The sequence below is a fragment of the Piliocolobus tephrosceles genome, chromosome 1, assembly GCF_002776525.5.
Source record: "Piliocolobus tephrosceles isolate RC106 chromosome 1, ASM277652v3, whole genome shotgun sequence".
Lineage (NCBI taxonomy): Eukaryota > Metazoa > Chordata > Mammalia > Primates > Cercopithecidae > Piliocolobus > Piliocolobus tephrosceles.
The window spans coordinates 81,833,266-81,852,284 of NC_045434.1; the positions used below are offsets into that span (position 1 = coordinate 81,833,266).

Consider the following 19,019-nt stretch of genomic DNA (forward strand, 5'->3'; position numbering starts at 1 on the left):
TGATTCTTCTTATCCATGAGCATGGTATGTTCTTCCATTTGTTAGTGTCCTCTTTTATTTCACTGAGCAGTGGTTTGTAGTTCTCCTTGAAGAGGTCCTTTACATCCCCTGTAAATTGGATTCCAAGGTAGTTTATTCTCTTTGAAGCAATTGTGAATGGAAGTTCATGCCTGATTTGGCTCTCTGTTTGTCTGTTACTGGTGTATAAGAATGCTTGTGATTTTTGCCCATTAATTTTGTATCCTGAGACTTTGCTGAAGTTTCTTATCAGGTTAAGGAGATTTTGGGCTGAGACAATGGGGTTTTCTAAATATACAATCATGGCATCTGCAAACGGGGACAATTTGACTTCTTCTTTTCCTAACTGAATACCCTGGATTTCTTTCTCTTGCCTGATTGCCCTAGCCAGAACTTCCAACACTATGTTGAATAGGAGTGATGAGAGAGGGCATCCCTGTCTTGTGCCAGTTTTCAAAGGGAATTTTTCCAGTTTTTGCCCATTCAGTATGATATTGGCTGTGGGTTTGTCATAAATAGCTCTTATTATTTTGAGATATGTTCCATCAATACCGAATTTATTGAGCGTTTTTAGCATGAAAGGCTGTTGAATTTTGTCAAAGGCCTTTTCTGCATCTATTGAGATAATCCTGTGGTTTTTGTCTTTGGTTCTGTCTATATGCTGGATTACATTTATTGATTTGCATATGTTGAACCCACCATGCATACCAGGGATGAAGCCTACTTGATCATGGTGGATAAGCTTTTTGATGTGCTGCTGGATCCGGTTTGCCAGTATTTTATTGAGGATTTTTGCATCGATGTTCATCAGGGATATTGGTCTAAAATTCTCTTTTTTTGTTGTGTCTCTGCCAGGCTTTGGTATCAGGATGATGTTGGCCTCATAAAATGAGTTAGGGAGGATCCCTCTTTTTCTATTGATTGGAATAGTTTCAGAAGGAGTGGTACCAGCTCCTCCTTGTACATCTGGTAGAATTCAGCTGTGAATCCATCTGGTCCTGGACTTTTTCTGGTTGGTAGGCTATTAATTATTGCCTCAATTTCAGAGCCTGCTATTGGTCTATTCATAGATTCAGCTTCTTCCTGGTTTAGTCTTGGGAGAGTGTACGTGTCCAGGAAATTACCCATTTCTTCTAGATTTTCTAGTTTATTTGCGTAGAGGTCTTTATAGTATTCTTTGATGGTAGTTTATATTTCTGTGGGGTCGGTGGTGATATCCCCTTTATCATTTTTTATTGCATCTATTTGATTCTTCTCTCTTTTCTTCTTTATTAGTCTTGCTAGCAGTCTGTCAATTTTGTTGATCTTTTCAAAAAACCAACTCCTGGATTCATTGATTTTTTGGAGGGTTTTTTGTGTTTCTATCTCCTTCATTTCTGCTTTGATCTTAGTTATTTCTTGCCCTCTGCTAGCTTTTGAATGTGTTTGCTCTTACTTCTCTAGTTCTTTTAATTGTGATGTTAGGGTGTCAATTTTAGATCTTTCCAGCTATCTCTTGTGGGCATTTAGTGCTATAAATTTCCCTCTACACACTGCTTTAAATGTGTCCCAGAGATTCTGGTATGTTGTATCTTTGTTCTCATTGGTTTCAAAGAACATCTTTATTTCTGCCTTCATTTCGTTATGTACCCAGTAGTCATTCAGGAGCAGGTTATTCAGTTTCCATGTAGTTGAGCGGTTTTGATTGAGTTTCTTAGTCCTGAGTTCTAGTTTGATTGCACTGTGGTCTGAGAGACAGTTTGTTATAATTTCTGTTCTTTTACATTTGCTGAGGAGTGCTTTACTTCCAATTATGTGGTCAATTTTGGAATAAGTGCGATGTGGTGCTGAGAAGAATGTATATTCTGTTGATTTGGGTGGTAGAGTTCTGTAGATGTCTATTAGTCTGCTTCCTGCAGAGATGAGTTCAATTCTGGATATCCTTGTTAACTTTCTGTCTCGTTGATCTGTCTAATGTTGACATGGGGTGTTGAAGTCTCCCATTATTATTGTATGGGAGTCTAAATCTCTTTGTAAGTCTCTAAGGACTTGCTTTATGAATCTGGGTGCTCCTGTATTGGGTGCATATATATTTAGGATAGTTAGCTCTTCCTTTTGAATTGATCCCTTTACCATTATGTAATGGCCTTCTTTGTCTCTTTTGTTCTTTGATGATTTAAAGTCCGTTTTATCAGAGACTAGGATTGCAACCCCTGCTTTTTTTATTCTCCATTTTCTTGGTAGATCTTCCTCCATCCGTTTATTTTGAGCCTATGTATGTCTCTGCATGTGAGATGGGTCTCCTGAATACAGCAAACTGATGCGTCTCCTGAATACAGCAAACTGATGGGTCTTGATTCTTTATCTAGTTTGCCAGTCTGTGTCTTTTAATTGGAGCATTTAGTCCATTTACATTTAAGGTTAATATTGTTATGTGTGAGCTTGATCCTGCCATTATGATATTAACTGGGTATTTTGCTCATTAGTTGATGCAGTTTCTTCCTAACCTCCATGGTCTTTACATTTTGGCATTTTTTTGCAATGGCTGGTACCGGTTGTTACTTTCCATGTTTAGGGCTTCCTTCAGGGTCTCTTGTAAGGCAGGCCTGGTGGTGACAAAATCTCTAGGCATTTGCTTATCTGTAAAGGATTTTGTTTCTCCTTCACTTATGAAACTTAGTTTGGCTGGATATGAAATTCTGGGTTGAAAATTCTTTTCTTTAAGAATGTTGAATATTGGCCCCCACTCTCTTCTGGCTTGTAGAGTTTCTGCTGAGAGATCTGCTGTCAGTCTGATGGGCTTCCCTTTGTTGGTAACCCAACCTTTCTCTCTGGCTTCCCTTAAGATTTTTTCCTTCATTTCAACTTTGGTGAATCTGGCAATGATGTGTCTTGGAGATGCTCTTCTCGAGGAGTATCTTTGTGGGGTCCTCTGTATTTCCTGAATTTGAATGTTGGCCTGCCCTACTAGGTTGGGGAAGTTCTCCTGGATGATATCCTGAAGAGTGTTTTCCAACTTGTTTCCACTTTCCCCCTCACTTTCAGGCACCCCAATCAGATGTAGATTTGATCTTTTTACATAATCCCATACTTCTTGCAGGCTTTGTTCATTTCTTTTTCTTCTTTTTTCTTTAGATTTCTCTTCTTGCTTCATTTCATTTATTTGATCCTCAATTGCTGATACTCTTTCTTCCAGTTGATCAAGTCCGTTACTGAAGCTTGTGCATTTGTCACGTATTTCTCGTGTCATGGTTTTCGTCTCTGTCAGTTCGTTTATGGACTTCTCTGCATTAATTATTCTAGTTATCAATTCTTCCACTCTTTTCAAGATTTTTAGTTTCTTTGTGCTGCGTACGTAATTACTCCTTTAGCGCTGAGAAGTTTGATGGAAGCCTTCTTCTCTCATCTCGTCAAAGTCATTCTCCATCCAGCTTTGGTCCGTTGCTGGTGATGAGCTGCGTTCCTTTGGTGGGCGAGATGCACTCTTATTTTTTGAATTTCCAGCTTTTCCACCCTGCTTTTTCCCCATCTTTGTGGTTTTCTCTGCCTCTGGTCTTTGATGATAGTGACATACTGATGGAGTTTTGGTGTGGGTGTCCTTCCTGTTTGTTAGTTTTCATTCTAACAGTCAGGACCCTCAGCTGTAGGTCTGTTGGAGATTTCTTGAGGTCCACTCCATACCCTGTTTGCCTGGGTATCAGCAGCAGAGTCTGCAGAAGTTAGAATATTGCTGAACAGCGAGTGTACCTGTCTGGTTCTTGCTTTAGAAGCTTCCTCTCAGGGGTGTACTCCAGCATGTGAGGTGTGGGGTGTCAGTCTGCCCCTAGTGGGGGATGTCTCCCAGTTAGGCTACTCAGGGGTCAGGGACCCACTTGAGCAGGCAGTCTGTCCTTTCTCAGCTCTCAACCTCCATGTTGGGAGATCCACTGCTCTCTTCAAAGCTGTCAGACAGAGTCGTTTGCGTCTGCAGAGGTTTCTGCTTCTTTTGTTGTTGTTGTTGTTGTTGTTATTTAGCTGTGCCCTGTTCCCAGAGGTGGAGTCTACAGAGACAGGTGGGCCTTCTTGATCTGCTGTGAGCTCCACCCAGTTCTAGCTTCCCAGCGGCTCTGTTTACCTACTTAAGCCTCAGCAATGGCTGGCGCCCCTCCCGCAGCCTGGCTGCTGCCTTGCCATTAGATCGCAGACTGCTGTGCTAGCAATGATGGAGGCTTCTTGGGCGTGGGACCTTCCCAGCCAGGTGTGGTTTATAATCTCCTGGTGTGCCTGTTTGCTAAGACCCTTGGTAAAGTGCAGTATTGGGGTGGGAGTTACCCGATTTTCCAGGTGTTTTGTGTCTCAGTTCCCCGGCTAGGAAAAGGGATTCCCTTCCCCCTTGTGCTTCCCAGGTGAGGCGATGCCTCACTGCTTCAGCTCTCACTGGTTGGGCTGCAGCAGCTGACCAGCACTGATTGTCCACCACTCCCTAGTGAGATGAACCAAGTACCTCAGTTGAAAATGCAGAAATCACCAGTCTTCTGTGTCGCTCACGCTGGGACCTGGAGACTGGAGCTGCTCCTATTCAGCCATCTTGCTCCGCCCCCTCCCATGCTTGTCATTTTTAAAATTTGTTTTCTGGTTGTTTTGTGGTCTTCTCTTCCTTCTTTCCTTCCCTCTTGTCTTCTTTTTACTGAAGGTGATTTTCTTTGGTGACATTTTGTAATTTATTGCTTTTTCTTTTTTATGTATCCATTTTATCTTTTTGGATTTGAGGTTACTGTAAGGATTGCAAATAATATCATTTAACTGTTATTTTAAATTGATGACAACATAATACTGATTGCATAAACAAACAAACAAATGAGCAAAAACAAAGCTAATAAAAACTCTACACTTTAACTTTGTCCCCCTTTTTAACTTTTTGTTTCTTTGCATTTATACCATATTGTATGATCTACGTCTTGAAAGGTTGTTCTAGTTATTTTTTATTACTTTGTCTTTTAGTCTTTCTACTTAAGATATGAGTAGTTTACACACCACAATTACAGCATTACAATATTTTATGTTTTTCTGACTGATGGACTCTCTTCAACATTTCTTGTATAACAGGTGTCATCTTGTTGAAATCCCCCAGCTTTTGTTTGTTTGTAAAATGTTTATGTCCCCTTCCTGTTTGAAGAATATTTTGGACAGATATACTATACTAGGGTAAAAGCTTTTTTCCCTTCTGCAGTTCAAATAATTCATGCCACTCTCTCTTGGCCTATAAGGTTTCCACTGGATATATTGGAGTTCCATTGTGTTTTATTTGTTTCTCTCCTCTTGCTACTTTTAGGGTCCTTTCTTTATCCTTGAATTTTGGAAGTTTGAATATCAAATGCTTTGAGAAGAACCCCTCTTCTATGGGTTACATCTGTTTGGTGTTCTGTAACCTTCTTGTACTTTAATACTGATATCTTTCTCTAGGTTTGAGAAATTTTCTGTTATTATCCATTTCAACCCCTATCTTCATCTCTACCTTCTCTTTAAGGCCAGTAACTGTTAGCTTTCCTATTTTTAGGCTATGTTTTATTTTTCTAGCTGCTATTTTCTAGATCTTATAGGCATGCTTTATTCTTTTTTATTCTTTTTTTCTGATGCCTCATCTGTATTTTTCAAATAACCTGTCTTCAAGCTCACTAATTCTTTTCTGTTTGATCAATTCTGCTGCTAAGAGACTCTGATGCAGTCTTCCGTATGTTAGTTGCATTTTTCAAATCCAGAATTTCTGCTTTATTTTTTTCAGTTATATCAACTTCTTTGTTAAATATATCTGGAAGGATTCTGAATTCCTTTTCTTTGTTATCTTTAATTTCTTTGAGTTTCCTTAACATAGGTATTTTGAATTCTCTACCTGAAAAGTCACATATCTCTGTCACTTTGGGGTTGGTTCCTAGAGACTTATTTAGTTTATTTGGTAAGATTTTGTTTTCCTGGGTTGTCTGTGGCCTTGTCGGTGTTGGCATTGAAGAGTTATGTATTTATCGTAGTTTTACAGTCTGGGCTCATTTGAACTTACTGTTCTTGGGCAGGCCTTCCAGGCATTTTAAGAAACTTGGCTGTTACTTTCTATGTTATTGCTCACTGCAGCTGTATTTTCATTAGGGGGTACCCAAAGCTCAGTAATGCTGCGATTCTTGCAGACATATAGAGGCGCCACCTTGGTGGTCTTGGATAAGATTCAGAAGAATTCTCCAGATTGCCAAGCAGAGATTCTTATTCTCTTCCCTTACTTTTTCCCAAACAATGGAGTCACTTTCTGTGTGCTGAGCTGCCTGGAACTGGTGGAGGGGTGACACAGGCATGCACGTGGCCACCATCACTGGAGCTGTGGTGGGTCAGACCTGAAGCCAGCACTGCACTTAGTCTTATGCAAGGCCCACTGTAATCACTGCTTGGCTACTGCCTATGTTTGCTCAAGGCCCTAGGGCTCTATAATCAGCAAGTGGTGAAGCCAGCCAAGCTTGTGTTGTTCCCTTAAGAGTAGTGAGTTCTCCCTGGGCCCTGGGCAGTCCAGAGATGCCATCTGGTAACCAGTACCTATAGTCAGAAACCTTAGAAATATACTTCTCTATTCTACTACACCTGAGCTGGCACTCAAACCACAAGACACAGTCCTTCCCACTCTTCCTTTCCCTTTCCACAGGCAGAGGAGTCTTTCTCCATGGCCATCACCACCACAGGTTCATAAGGAGTACTGCCAGGGTACAGCTGATGTTCACTTAAGCCCAAGGGCTCTTTAGGTAGCTTATAGTAAATGCTGCTAGGCTTTGGACTCACCCTTCAGGGTAGTGGACTCCATTCTAGCCCAGGGCAGGTCCAGAAATGCCATCCAAGAGGCAAGGCCTAAAATCAGAGACCCCAAGCACCTGCTTGGTGCTCTACCCCATTGTAGCTGAGCTGATACAAGCTGTAAGGCAAAGTCCACTTTACTCTTCCCTGTGCTTTTCTCAAGCAGAAGAAGTCTTCCCTCCTAGCCAAAACAGCTGGGAACATGTTGGGTCACATGTGAAGCCAAGACTCTCAGAGTCTCATCCAAGGCCATGGCATGTACTACCTGGCTACTGTTGCTGATTATTCAGGGCCCAAGGGCTGTTTAGTTAGCAGGTGATGAATCCTGCTAGGACTGGATCCTTCTGTTCAAGGCAGCAGGTTGCCTTCTGACCCAGAGTGTGTCTAGAAATGTCAACCAGGATCTAGGGCCTAGAATGGGGGACTCATGACTCTGCCAGGTGCCCTATCCTACTATGGCTGAGCCAGTATCCAAGTTGTAAGAAAAGTCCTCTTTAGTCTTCCCTCTCCTGTCCTAAAGTGAAAGTAAGGAGTCTCTTTTGGAGCTGGGAGCTGTGCTGCCTGGGGTTGGGGGAGAGGTGATGCAAGCTCTCCTTTAGCTGCTTCAGCTGGAGTCTCAATAGGTCATGTGTCCCCCTAGTCCACTGGCTCTGAGCCCAGCATGGCACTAGGACTTGCCTAGGACTTGCAGTCTTTATGGCCTCTGCTGCCTTTCAACTTTGTTTAGAACCCCAGAGCACTTTAGCCCACAGAAGCGAGGCTTACCAAAACTCAAGTTCTGACTGCTAGAATGGGTGATTACCCTCTGGCGAGGGCTGGTTTAAATGTTCCCTCTGTGGGCTTCAGCTGAGTTATGTGCAGTGTTGGCAGCACTGAGTTTCAATGCAAAATCCAACTGTCACTGTGCTCTCTCTCCCCTAAGCACACACATTCTCTCTCTCTGCCACATGTCCACCACAGGGAGTCGGGGAAGGGTGGCTTCGGCAATTCAAGACTGTTTTTCCTACTCTCTTAAGTGTGCTCACCTTTTTATGAAGATGCTTTTTTCATAAAGATAGTTGTTAAATTTGCTGTATCTGTGGGGAGCACAATCAGTGGAGGAGTCTATTCAGCCGTCTTGCCTTCTTTATCTTTAAGTTGAGAATAATGATAGTGCTACCTTGAAGGGTTTTGTGCTCACTGAGATGATGCATTTAAAGGACAAGTGCTGGCAAAAATAACTGCTTTTTCCCTAACAACGGAGTCTCTCTCTTTGCGCTAAGCTGCCTAGCGCTGGCGGAGGGGTGACACAAGCCCCCTGTGGCCACCATCGCTGGAACTGTGGTGGGTCAGACCTGAAGCCAGCACAGCACTGAGTCTTGTGTAGGTTAACTATTTTTATTAGCACTACTAAGTTGATAAATTCTGCAAAAGTTGAAACAGAATGTTTTTATGAGTCTATAAATTAAATTACTGATTCCATATATTTATACATTGTCAGAACATTAAAGTATAAGCTAGACATGTATCCTAAAATACTAGATTTTAATTTTTGAGATTTTTGGTGTGCATATTCACTTTACTTCATGAACCAAGATTTTTATTCAGGCATTAATTGGTTTTGCTTACTGAACACAAATAACAGTGGTTGTGATGAGCCCTCTTAAACAACTATAGGCAATCACAGCTTATACAAAATTTTCTGCCCATATAGGCCCTCTTTTATTGAAATCTGCATTCTGGAGCAAGCATAAGGGGCTGCAGCCAGATTGATTCTGGTTAATAAAAGCCGGTTTACCAAGTCATCATTGAGATAAGCCTTCCAGATATTTCTAGCACATCTTTAGACTATTACTGAGGATCATTACAAACCAATAGCTTTCCATTTATTCATGTATTGAGCACCATTTTGTATCAGGCACTGCTGCTATGTGCTGGTACTACAAAGATGAAAGAAGTATTCCCCACTATTACAGAACTCAAAATCTATTTTAGGAGACAAAAAAAGTAAGGAGATATTACAATGTGATGTTTGCTATGATGGGTTAGATGGTATGGCCATATCAAAGAGGACAAATTAACTCAGCCTGGGAGCAATGATAACTGGCCTTGGTCTTGAAAGAAATGTAGGTGTTAGATAGGTAAAAGAGTTAGAGATTAGAGGAGGATGGGTAACTGGGAAGAGTATTTTAGGCAAAGGTAAAAAGTACAAAGACATGGAGCCATGAGCAGGTATGGCACATTCTGGATTTGTAAGCAGGATGGTACAGATAAAACAGGTTGCAAATGGGAAAGTGGTGAAAGATGAGATTCTCCAGTCAAGCAGAGGACAGAGAGTGAAGGGTCTTGAATATCACAATGAGTTTTTACTTTTATGATAGCCACTGAAGAATTTGAAATAAGAGAGTGAAATAATTAAATCAGAAATATCTCTCTGGAAAGAAGCATAGAGTGGACTGGGGGCAATGAGAATAGATGTTTAAAAATCAGTTAAAAGACTCAAAATATTGGAGGCTAAAGTAAGGCCACGAGGAAGATGAAAGAAGGTAGAGCTTGGAGCATCAGATAGGAAGTAGAGAATAAAAGAAAGAGGTCCCAGGTTATGCCTAGATATGTTTGGTTCATATTGAAAATCTAATACTTATGGAACATTCAAGTGAACATCTTCAATTAGCAACTGGGTATGTACATCCAGGGCAGAGAGAAGTAATCTGAGCTGAAGAGCAAGTATGTCTGTATCAAATAGCTCAAGAAGAGCATAATGAGTAGGAAAAGTGATGGGGTTGGAACTCAACATATGTCAGCATTAAGATGTATGGGTCAAAGAGGGACTTTTGATGGAAAATAATAAGATTTAGCTGAGGGGTGAAAGAGAGTGAAATTTCAGAAGTCAAAATGAAGGACAGAGTCAACCAAATCAAATGCTATGGAAATATCACATAACACAAAGACTGAAAAGCTCCCAGTAAATTTGGTAATAGTCAGGGCCAGGTGGCAGAACACAAGATGACTGAGAGATACAAAGAATCTGACTTCACAAGTTCTTTTCAAGAACTTCGTGGAGAGAAGACAAGCAAATAGACAGTAGCTGCAGGAGAACAAAAGGAGATGGAGGGCTTCTTATATTGTTATAATGAGAGAAATTTAGGGGGAAGCCTACTGCAAGGGAGAGATTGAAGTTACAAGAGAGTAATAAATAAATTTCAAGAGTATCTTAGTCTGGCATAAGTTAATGGGTATCTCTTCCTCTGAAAAGAAGGAAAGGATTGAGACTGGTGTTAATCCCTCTAAGTTGTAGAAAGGAGTGAGAAATGTAGAAATTCTCTGTACAGTGAATGTAATCTGTGATATGGTAACTTAGTCTATAAAGTGATAACTCCACCCATAGGGAAATAAGAGCAGAAAGTCAGAAGTACTGGAAAGCAATGTTGATAATACCAAAACACAATACTTTATTATTGATCAAGAATAAAATGGTATATGTGTGTCTAAGGGTGGGGTTTTCTTGTTTATTTTGGTTTTGGCTTCATTTGTTTTAGTTTAGCTTTATTAAACTTTTTTTTTTTTTAGCAATTTAAGTATCACTTTCATTAAGCATGGAATGTTATTTTGACTGATACTACTATATATACTATAATATTGTGACTTTTGTTTATAAGTATAGGTCAAAATGAGGATGTAATTCATATCATGATTAAATATATATTCTGAATTGCATTTCTTTTGATTCTGGACAGGATTACCTTGAAGTTAAAAGATTAATTTTCCCAAGATTTTACTTTCTTAGCAATGCTGAACTTCTTGATATTCTAGCTGATAGCAGAAATCCTGAGTCTGTACAGGTAATAACATCTTTCTCTGCTCAGCAATATTATATTAGCGATATTCAGATCACAATTCAATAGTATTACTGACATTTGTTTCTGGTTCACAGCCTCATCTTGTGAAATGTTTTGAAAATGTAAAACAATTATTGATATGGAAACAAGACATTGGCCCTCCTGCTGTAAAAATGCTAATATCTGCTGAAGGGGAAGGTCTCGTGCTGCCAAAGTATGATAAATGTCACAAACTGTTTAGATTCTATACAACCTCATTATTTAAAATCTCTGCTTTGAAATTTTTGATATATTATAAAAGTGCGCTAAGCAAACTATTTCTTCAAAGATTATATCCTTATGTAAATATACTTTTGCCTTTCCATATTCCCTACAATACATAATCTCACCTTTGCTCTAATTAAAGGTTGAGAAAGTAGTTTTCAAACTCCCGGGTGCATTCTAATTTGTGCTTACATTTGGTTCTGTCATTAAATTCTGCCTTAAGTTTCCTACTCTCTTTTTAGTGCTTTCCTCCTTTTTGGTTTTATTATATGAATATAGATAAGAAGAAAATTTGCTATTTGGAGTTGTTGATGCAACTCCCACTACTGCTTCTGCTGATGTCTGGTTTCATTATGGTCTGCTCCCAGGCAGTAAAGACAAACTAGGTCCTTCCATTACACTAATTCAATTTGCCAGCCCCAGCAACTCTCTAACCTTTGACAAGTGGTCCTGATGTAAGTTGATTTTTTTTTTAAATGCTGTGCCCAACCCTTCTTATCTACCAAAATCCCTATTCCAACCCTGCTGTTTAAAAGATCCAGTGAGGAAGGCCGGGTGCGGTGGCTCATGCCTGTCATCCCAACATTTTGGGAGGCCGAGGCAGGTGAATTACCTGAGGTCAGGAATTTGAGACCAGCCTGACTAACATGGTGAAACACCACCTCTACTAAAAATACAGAAATTAGCTGAGCATGGTGGCAGGAGCCTGTAATCCCAGCTACTTGGGGCGCTGAGGCAGGAGAATCATTTGAACCCAGGAGGCGGAGGTTACAGTGACCCAAGATGGCACCATTGCACTCCAGCCTGGGCGACAGAACAAGACTCTCTCTCTCAAAAAAAAAAAAAAAAAAAAAATCCAGTGAGGAATCCAAAACTGTTTTATAACACAATTTGTTTATCTTGTAAATACCATTTTACATGAAACTTATTTATTGTGTAAATTCATGATTTTGATATCAGAATTTCCTAAAGCATATTCATATGTTTTCTGCATAGTTTTCTAAATTAAGATCTAGAAAAACCAAAAGGCAGTAGTAGTCCTTTGACCCATGAATATTATTAAAGTATATAGAAAATTTAGTCTATAGGCTTGTCAAAGGACTGAAACATGAATTAAAAAATAATTCTTCATGATACTACTTTTGAAACTAATTTTAGGAAAATTCGTGTAAGAAGCGCTGTAGAACAGTGGCTGGTAAATGTAGAAAAAAGCATGTTCGATGTGCTAAAAAAGTAAGTACAATTTTCAAATCCTAAAATTATATATTTTATATATATATATATATATAATGATGATGGCACATGATGACTAAATGGAAAATAATCGCTTTTACAGTGTAACTGTCAGTTTGAGAGTGTTTACGTGGACAACCTTCAGATGGCTGTTGTGTACATTGTAATTCAGCTGTATCAGGAAACTGTTCAGGATCTGAACACTGCTCAGTAGGGCTCCCATTTCAGCACACCTCTCCACTTTGCATTTTGGTTCTACTTTTACTTCCTAGGATTGTTTACTTGGTTTGGTCTTTCTAACATTCTCCTTTTCATATTTAAGTCTATCATTGCATCTGTTTAGAATGAAGGAAAAAACCTCAGCGTGTGAACTTTTAAAACTAACTTGACTAGAACTGTTATATTGTATTTCTAATTATTCATTATTGGTTATAGAAAGGCTATTGACTTTTAGGTTTTCATATCTATAGTTGTTAATATTATTCTGAAGGCCAATACAAGGTTTCTAGAACAGAGAAGATTATTATTTACTTACCTAAATAACCATTCTGGCTCTCCTTTTCCTCAACTCTTGTAAGCACCCAGTGGGTTCACCTTACCTGCTGCCTGGACAGAGCCAATTTATCAAGACAGGGGAATTGCAATGGAGAAAGAGTAATTCACACAGAGCCAGCTGTGTAGGAGACCGCAGTCTTATTATTAATCAAATCAGTCTTCCAGAGAATTCGGGGATCAGAGTTTTTAAGGATAATTTGGCAGGTGGGGGCTCCGGAAGTGGGGAGTGCTGATTGGTCAGGTTGAAGATGGAGTCCTAGGGGGGTCAAAGTGAGCTTTTCTTGCTGTCTTCTGTTCCTGGATGGGATCCCAGAACTGGTTGAGCCAGATTACTGGACTGGGTAGTGTCAGCTGATCCATCAAGTGCAGGGTCTGCAAAATATCTCAAGCACTGATCTTAGGTTTTACAATAGTGATATTATTCTCGGGAACAATTTTGGGAGGTTCAGACTCTTGCAGCACGAGGCTGTATGACCCCTAAACCATAATTTCTGATCTTGTAGATAATTTGTTAGTCCTACGAAGGCAGACTGGTCCCTAGGCAAGACAGGAGTCTTCAGGAAAGGGCTACTGCCGGTTTTGTTTGAGTCAAATTGTCAACTAAATTCCTTCCCAAGATTGGTTCAGCCTACACCCAGGAATGAACAAGGACAGTTTAAGGGTTAGAAGCAAGATGAAGTTAGTTGCGTCTGATCTCTTTCACTGTCATAATTTCCTAAGTTACAATTTTTGCAAATGCAGTTTCAAACTTATCCCTGGGGTGATGTGATAACAACCAGAGTTATCTTGTATGTAAAGAGAGACTTCTGTAGGCAAGAAACCCTGAAAAAATGAATCTGGGCATTTAAGTAAAAAAGACAAGCAGTTTTTCAATTGTCCTGGGATTTTTCTGGTTAGACAATTACATCATTTGCTAATAATGATAGTCCTATCTCTTCCTTTGCAATTCTTTTTAAAATGACATTTTTCATGTTGTTTTAGATGCAAATTTTATTTAACATTGAAAAGTACAACTGACATATTCCTTTTTTTTTTTCTTAATTTATTGGAAAAGCTTCTAGTGTTTGACCATAATGCATAGGTTTCTGGAATATACACCTCATCAAACTAAAGATAATTTCATTCTATTGGTAGTCTGCGGAGTTTTAAAGAGATTTAATGTACTTTTAATTTGTAATTGAGAAATAACAATTGTATCTATTATGGCATACATTGTGCTGTTTTGATACATGTTGTTTTAATACATGTATACAATGTAAAATGATTGATTCAAGCTAATTAATATACTCATCACCTCACATGCTTATTTTTTTGTGATGAAAACATTTCAAGTTTACTTTTAGCTATTGCAAAATATACATTATTAGTAACTATAGTGACCTGCTGTGCGGTAGATCACTAAAATTTATTCCTAGTCTAACTGAAACTTTGTATCCTTTGACTAACTTCTCCCCTTTCCTCACCCCTCCCCACTTTAACCCTCTGATTAACACCATTCTACTCTCTACTTCTGTGAATAGAGAATGTTTTTTAGATTCTACAATAGATCATACAATATTCGTCTTTCTTGGCCTGGCTTATTTCACTTAGCATGCATAATGTCCTCCAGGGTTATCCATGTTGTCACAAGTGATAGAATTTACCTCTTTCTTTGGGAGGCTGAGGTGGGTGGTTCTCCTGAGGTCAGGAGTTTGAGATGAGTCTGGCCAACATGGTGAAACCCTGTCTCTACTAAAAATACAAAATTTAGCCTGGCACAGTGATGCACACCTGTAGTCCCAGCTACTTAGGAGGCTGAGGCAGGAGAATCCCTTAAACCCAGGGGGCGGAGGTTGCAGTGAGCTGAGATTGTGCCACTGCACTCCAGCCTGGGTGACAGAGCAAGATTCCATCTCAAATAAATAAATAATAGATAATTTTTTTCTAAACAGAATGTACAGGTACATTTATCAAATGTAACAGATCGCCGGAAGTACTTTATCTTACCAGAAAACATCAGTAGAAGATTTTTATACTCCTAAGTCATAGTTCTCACCTGGCTGAGTGATTGTCAGACATTAATTGTAAGATGTTTTCTGATTTCATAAAGATTAAAATGTAGAAAAAAATTTCTGTCTTAGAATTGATGAAGTAATTATTTTAAAGTTTTCTTCCCTCTCCTTTTATTTTAAAGTTAGTACTGCTTTACTTTAGTTTGGGGCTAGGGACTTGTGTTCTTTTTGATGGTACTCGTTTTTCTAAAATATCTGGTCATTCTTAGTTATCTTTTCATATTTGTACTGGTGAGTCCCTCTTCTAAAAGCAAATACTAGTTTCTGACTACAACAACCTATATGCTGTGGTTGCATATGACAAGCAGGACATGTGGAAGGACCTAGTCTGTGAGTAACTTGCCTTTCAGTGCATGAAGTTCCTTCCCATTTCTCCTGGAGGTCACAAACTACTTGTGACACTGTACTGTGCCTCTAGGTCAGCACGTTTTAAATATTCCATATACTTATATCAATGCAAGTGTGCAGTAAGATCTTCATTAAAATATTTTGTCAATAACACTCAGGGGGGGAGCAAGATGGCCAAATAGGAACAGCTCCAGTCTCCAACTCCCAGCGTGAGTGACACGGAAGACCAGTGATTTCTGCATTTTCAACTGAGGTACTGGGGTCATCTCACTAGGGAGTGCCGGACAATCGGTGCTGGTCAGCTGCTGCAGCCCGACCAGCGAGAGCTGAAGCAGGGTGAGGCATCGCCTCACCTGGGAAGCGCAAGGGGGAAGGGAATCCCTTTTCCTAGCCAGGGGAACTGAGACACAAAACACCTGGAAAATCGGGTAACTCCCACCCCAATACTGCGCTGTAAGCAAACGGGCATCCCAGGAGAATATACCCCACACCTGGCCGGGAGGGTCCCACGCCCACGGAGCCTCCCTCATTGCTAACACAGCAGTCTGCGGCGATCTAACCGCAAGGCAGCAGCGAGGCTGGGGGAGGGGCGCCCGCCATCGCTGAGGCTTAAGTAGGTAAACAAAGCCTCTGGGAAGCTCGAACTGGGTGGAGCTCACAGCAGCTCAAGGAAACCTGCCTGTCTCTGTAGACTCTGCCTCTGGGAACAGGGCACAGCTAAAAAATAACAGGGGAAGCAGCAGAGGCCTGTGCAGACGCGAACGACTCTGTCTGTCAGCTTTGAAGAGAGCAGTGGATCTCCCAACAGGGAGGTTGAGATCTGAGAAGGGACAGACTGCCTGCTCAAGTGGGTCCCTAACCCCTGAGTAGCCTAACTGGGAGACATCCCCCACTAGGGGCAGTCTGACACCCCACACCTCACAGGGTGGAGTACACCCCTGAGAGGAAGCTTCCAAAGTAAGAATCAGGTACACTCGCTGTACAGCAATATTCTATCTTCTGCAACCTCTGCTGCTGATACCCAGGCAAACAGGGTCTGGAGTGGACCTCAAGCAATCTCCAACAGACCTACAGCTGAAGGTCCTGACTATTAGAAGGAAAACTAACAAACAGGAAGAACACCTATACCAAAACCCCATCAGTACGTCACCATCATCAAAGACCAGAGGCAGATAAAACCACGAAGATGGGGAAGAAGCAGGGCAGAAAAGCTGGAAATTCAAAAAATAAGAGCGCATTTCCCCCTGCAAAGGAGCACAGCTCATCGCCAGCAATGGATCAAAGCTGGTCAGAGAATGACTTTGACAAAATGAGAGAAGAAGACTTCAGTCAATCAAAAATCTCAGAGCTAAAGGAGGCATTACGTACCCAGTGCAAAGAAACTAAAAATCTTGAAAAAAGAGTGGAAGAATTGACAGCTAGACTAATTAATGCAGAGAAGGTCATAAACGAAATGACAGAGATGAAAACCATGACAGGAAAATATGTGACAAATGCACAAGCTTCATAACCGACTCGATCAACTGGAAGAAAGAGTATCAGCGATTGAGGATCAAATGAATGAAATGAAGCAAGAAGAGAAACCAAAAGAAAAAAGAAGAAAAAGAAATGAACAAAGCCTGCAAGAAGTATGGGATTATGTAAAAAGACCAAATCTACGTCTGATTGGGGTGCCTGAAAGTGAGGGGGAGAATGGAAACAAGTTGGAAAACACTCTTCAGGATATCATCCAGGAGAACTTCCCCAACCTAGTAGGGCAGGCCAACACTCAAATTCAGGAAACACAGAGAACGCCACAAAGATACTCCTCCAGAAGAGCAACTCCAAGATCCTTAATTGCCAGATTCACCAAAGTTGAAATGAAGGAAAAAATCTTAAGGGCAGCCAGAGAGAAAGGTCGGGTTACCAACAAAGGGAAGCCCATCAGACTGACAGCAGATCTCTCAGCAGAAACTCTACAAGCCAGAAGAGAGTGGGGACCAATATTCAATGTTCTTAAAAGAATTTTAAACTCAGAATTTCATATCCAGCCAAACTAAGTTTCATCAGTGAAGGAGAAATAAAATCCTTTACAGATAAGTAAATGCTTAGAGATTTTGTCACCACCAGGCCTGCATTACAAGAGACCCTGAAGGAAGCCCTAAACATGGAAAGGAACAACCGGTACCAGCCATTGCAAAAACATGCCAAAATGTAAAGACCATCGAGGCTAGGAAGAAATTGCATCAACTAATGAGCAAAATAACCAGTTAATATCATAATGGCAGGATCAAGTTCACACATAACAATATTAATCTTAAATGATAATGGACTAAATGCTCCAATTAAAAGACACAGACTGGCAAACTGGATAAAGAGTCAAGACCCATCAGTCTGCTGTCTTCAGGAGACCCATCTCACATGCAGAGACATACATAGGCTCAAAATAAAGGGATGGAGGAAGATCTACCAAGCAAATGGAGAACACAAAAATGCAGGGGTTGCAATCCTCGTCTCTGATAAAACAGACTTTAAACCATCAAAGATCAAAAGAGACAAAGAAAGCCATTACATAATGGTAAAGGGATCAATTCAACAGGAAGAGCTAACTATCCTAAATATATATGCACCCAATACAGGAGCACCCAGATTCATAAAGCAAGTCCTTAGAGACTTACAAAGAGACTTAGACTCCCATACAATAATAATGGGAGACTTCAACACTCCACTGTCAACATTAGACAGATCAATGAGACAGAAAGTTAACAAGGATATCCAGGAATTGAACTCATCTCTGCACCAAGCGGACCTAATAGACATCTATAGAACTCTCCACCCCAAATCAACAGAATATACATTCTTCTCAGCACCACATCACACTTATTCCAAAATTGACCACATAATTGGAAGTAAAGCACTCCTCAGCAAATGTAAAAGAACAGAAATTATAACAAACTGTCTCTCAGACCACAGTGCAATCAAACTAGAACTCAGGACTAAGAAACTCACTCAAAACCGCTCAACTACATGGAAACTGAATAACCTGCTCCTGAATGACTTCTGGGTACATAACGAAATGAAGGCAGAAATAAAGATGTTCTTTCAAACCAATGAGAACAAAGATACAACATGCCAGAATCTCTGGGACACATTTAAAGCAGTGTGTAGAGGGAAATTTATAGCACTAAATGCCCATAAGAGAAAGGAGGAAAGATCTAAAATTGACACTCTAACATCACAATTACAAGAACTAGAGAGGCAAGAGCAAACACATTCAAAAGCTAGCAGAGGGCAAGAAATAAATAAGATCAGAGCAGAACTGAAGGAGATAGAGACACAAAAAACCCTCCAAAAAATCAATGAATCCAGGAGTTGGTTTTTTGAAAAGATCAACAAAATTGACAGACTGCTAGCAAGACTAATAAAGAAGAAAAGAGAGAAGAATCAAATAGACGCAATAAAAAATGATAAAGGGGATATCACCACCGACTCCACAGAAATACAAACTACCATCAGAGAATACTATAAACACCTCTACGCAAATCAACTAGAAAATCTAGAAGAAATGGATAATTTCCTGGACACGTACACTCTTCCAAGACTAAACCAGGAAGAAGTTGAATCCCTGAATAGACCAATAGCTGGCTCTGAAATTGAGGCAACAATTAATAGCCTACCCACCAAAAAAAGTCCAGGACCAGATGGATTCACAGCTGAATTCTACCAGAGGTACAAGGAGGAGCTGGTACCATTCCTTTTGAAAATATTCCAATCAATAGAAAAAGAAGGAATCCTTCCTAACTCATTTTATGAGGCCAACATCATCCTGATACCAAAGCCTGGCACAGACACAACAAAAAAAGAGAATTTTAGACCAATCTCCCTGATGAACATCGATGCGAAAATCCTCAATAAAATACTGGCAAACCGGATTCAGCAGCACATCAAAAAGCTTATCCACCATGAT

At 40.2% G+C, this 19,019-nt stretch overlaps 1 protein-coding gene across 1 annotated transcript in view; it reads left to right on the top strand.

Moving 5' to 3' along the window:
• The window catches only part of DNAH14 (dynein axonemal heavy chain 14), a 628,991-nt gene that overhangs the window by 142,205 nt on the left and 467,767 nt on the right, over positions 1–19,019 (top strand). Inside the window, exons 23-25 of the mRNA XM_031935270.1 lie at positions 10,521–10,625; positions 10,718–10,836; positions 12,045–12,119. Of these exons, the coding sequence (XP_031791130.1) occupies positions 10,521–10,625; positions 10,718–10,836; positions 12,045–12,119 (299 nt within the window). The remainder of the gene's footprint in view (positions 1–10,520; positions 10,626–10,717; positions 10,837–12,044; positions 12,120–19,019) is intronic.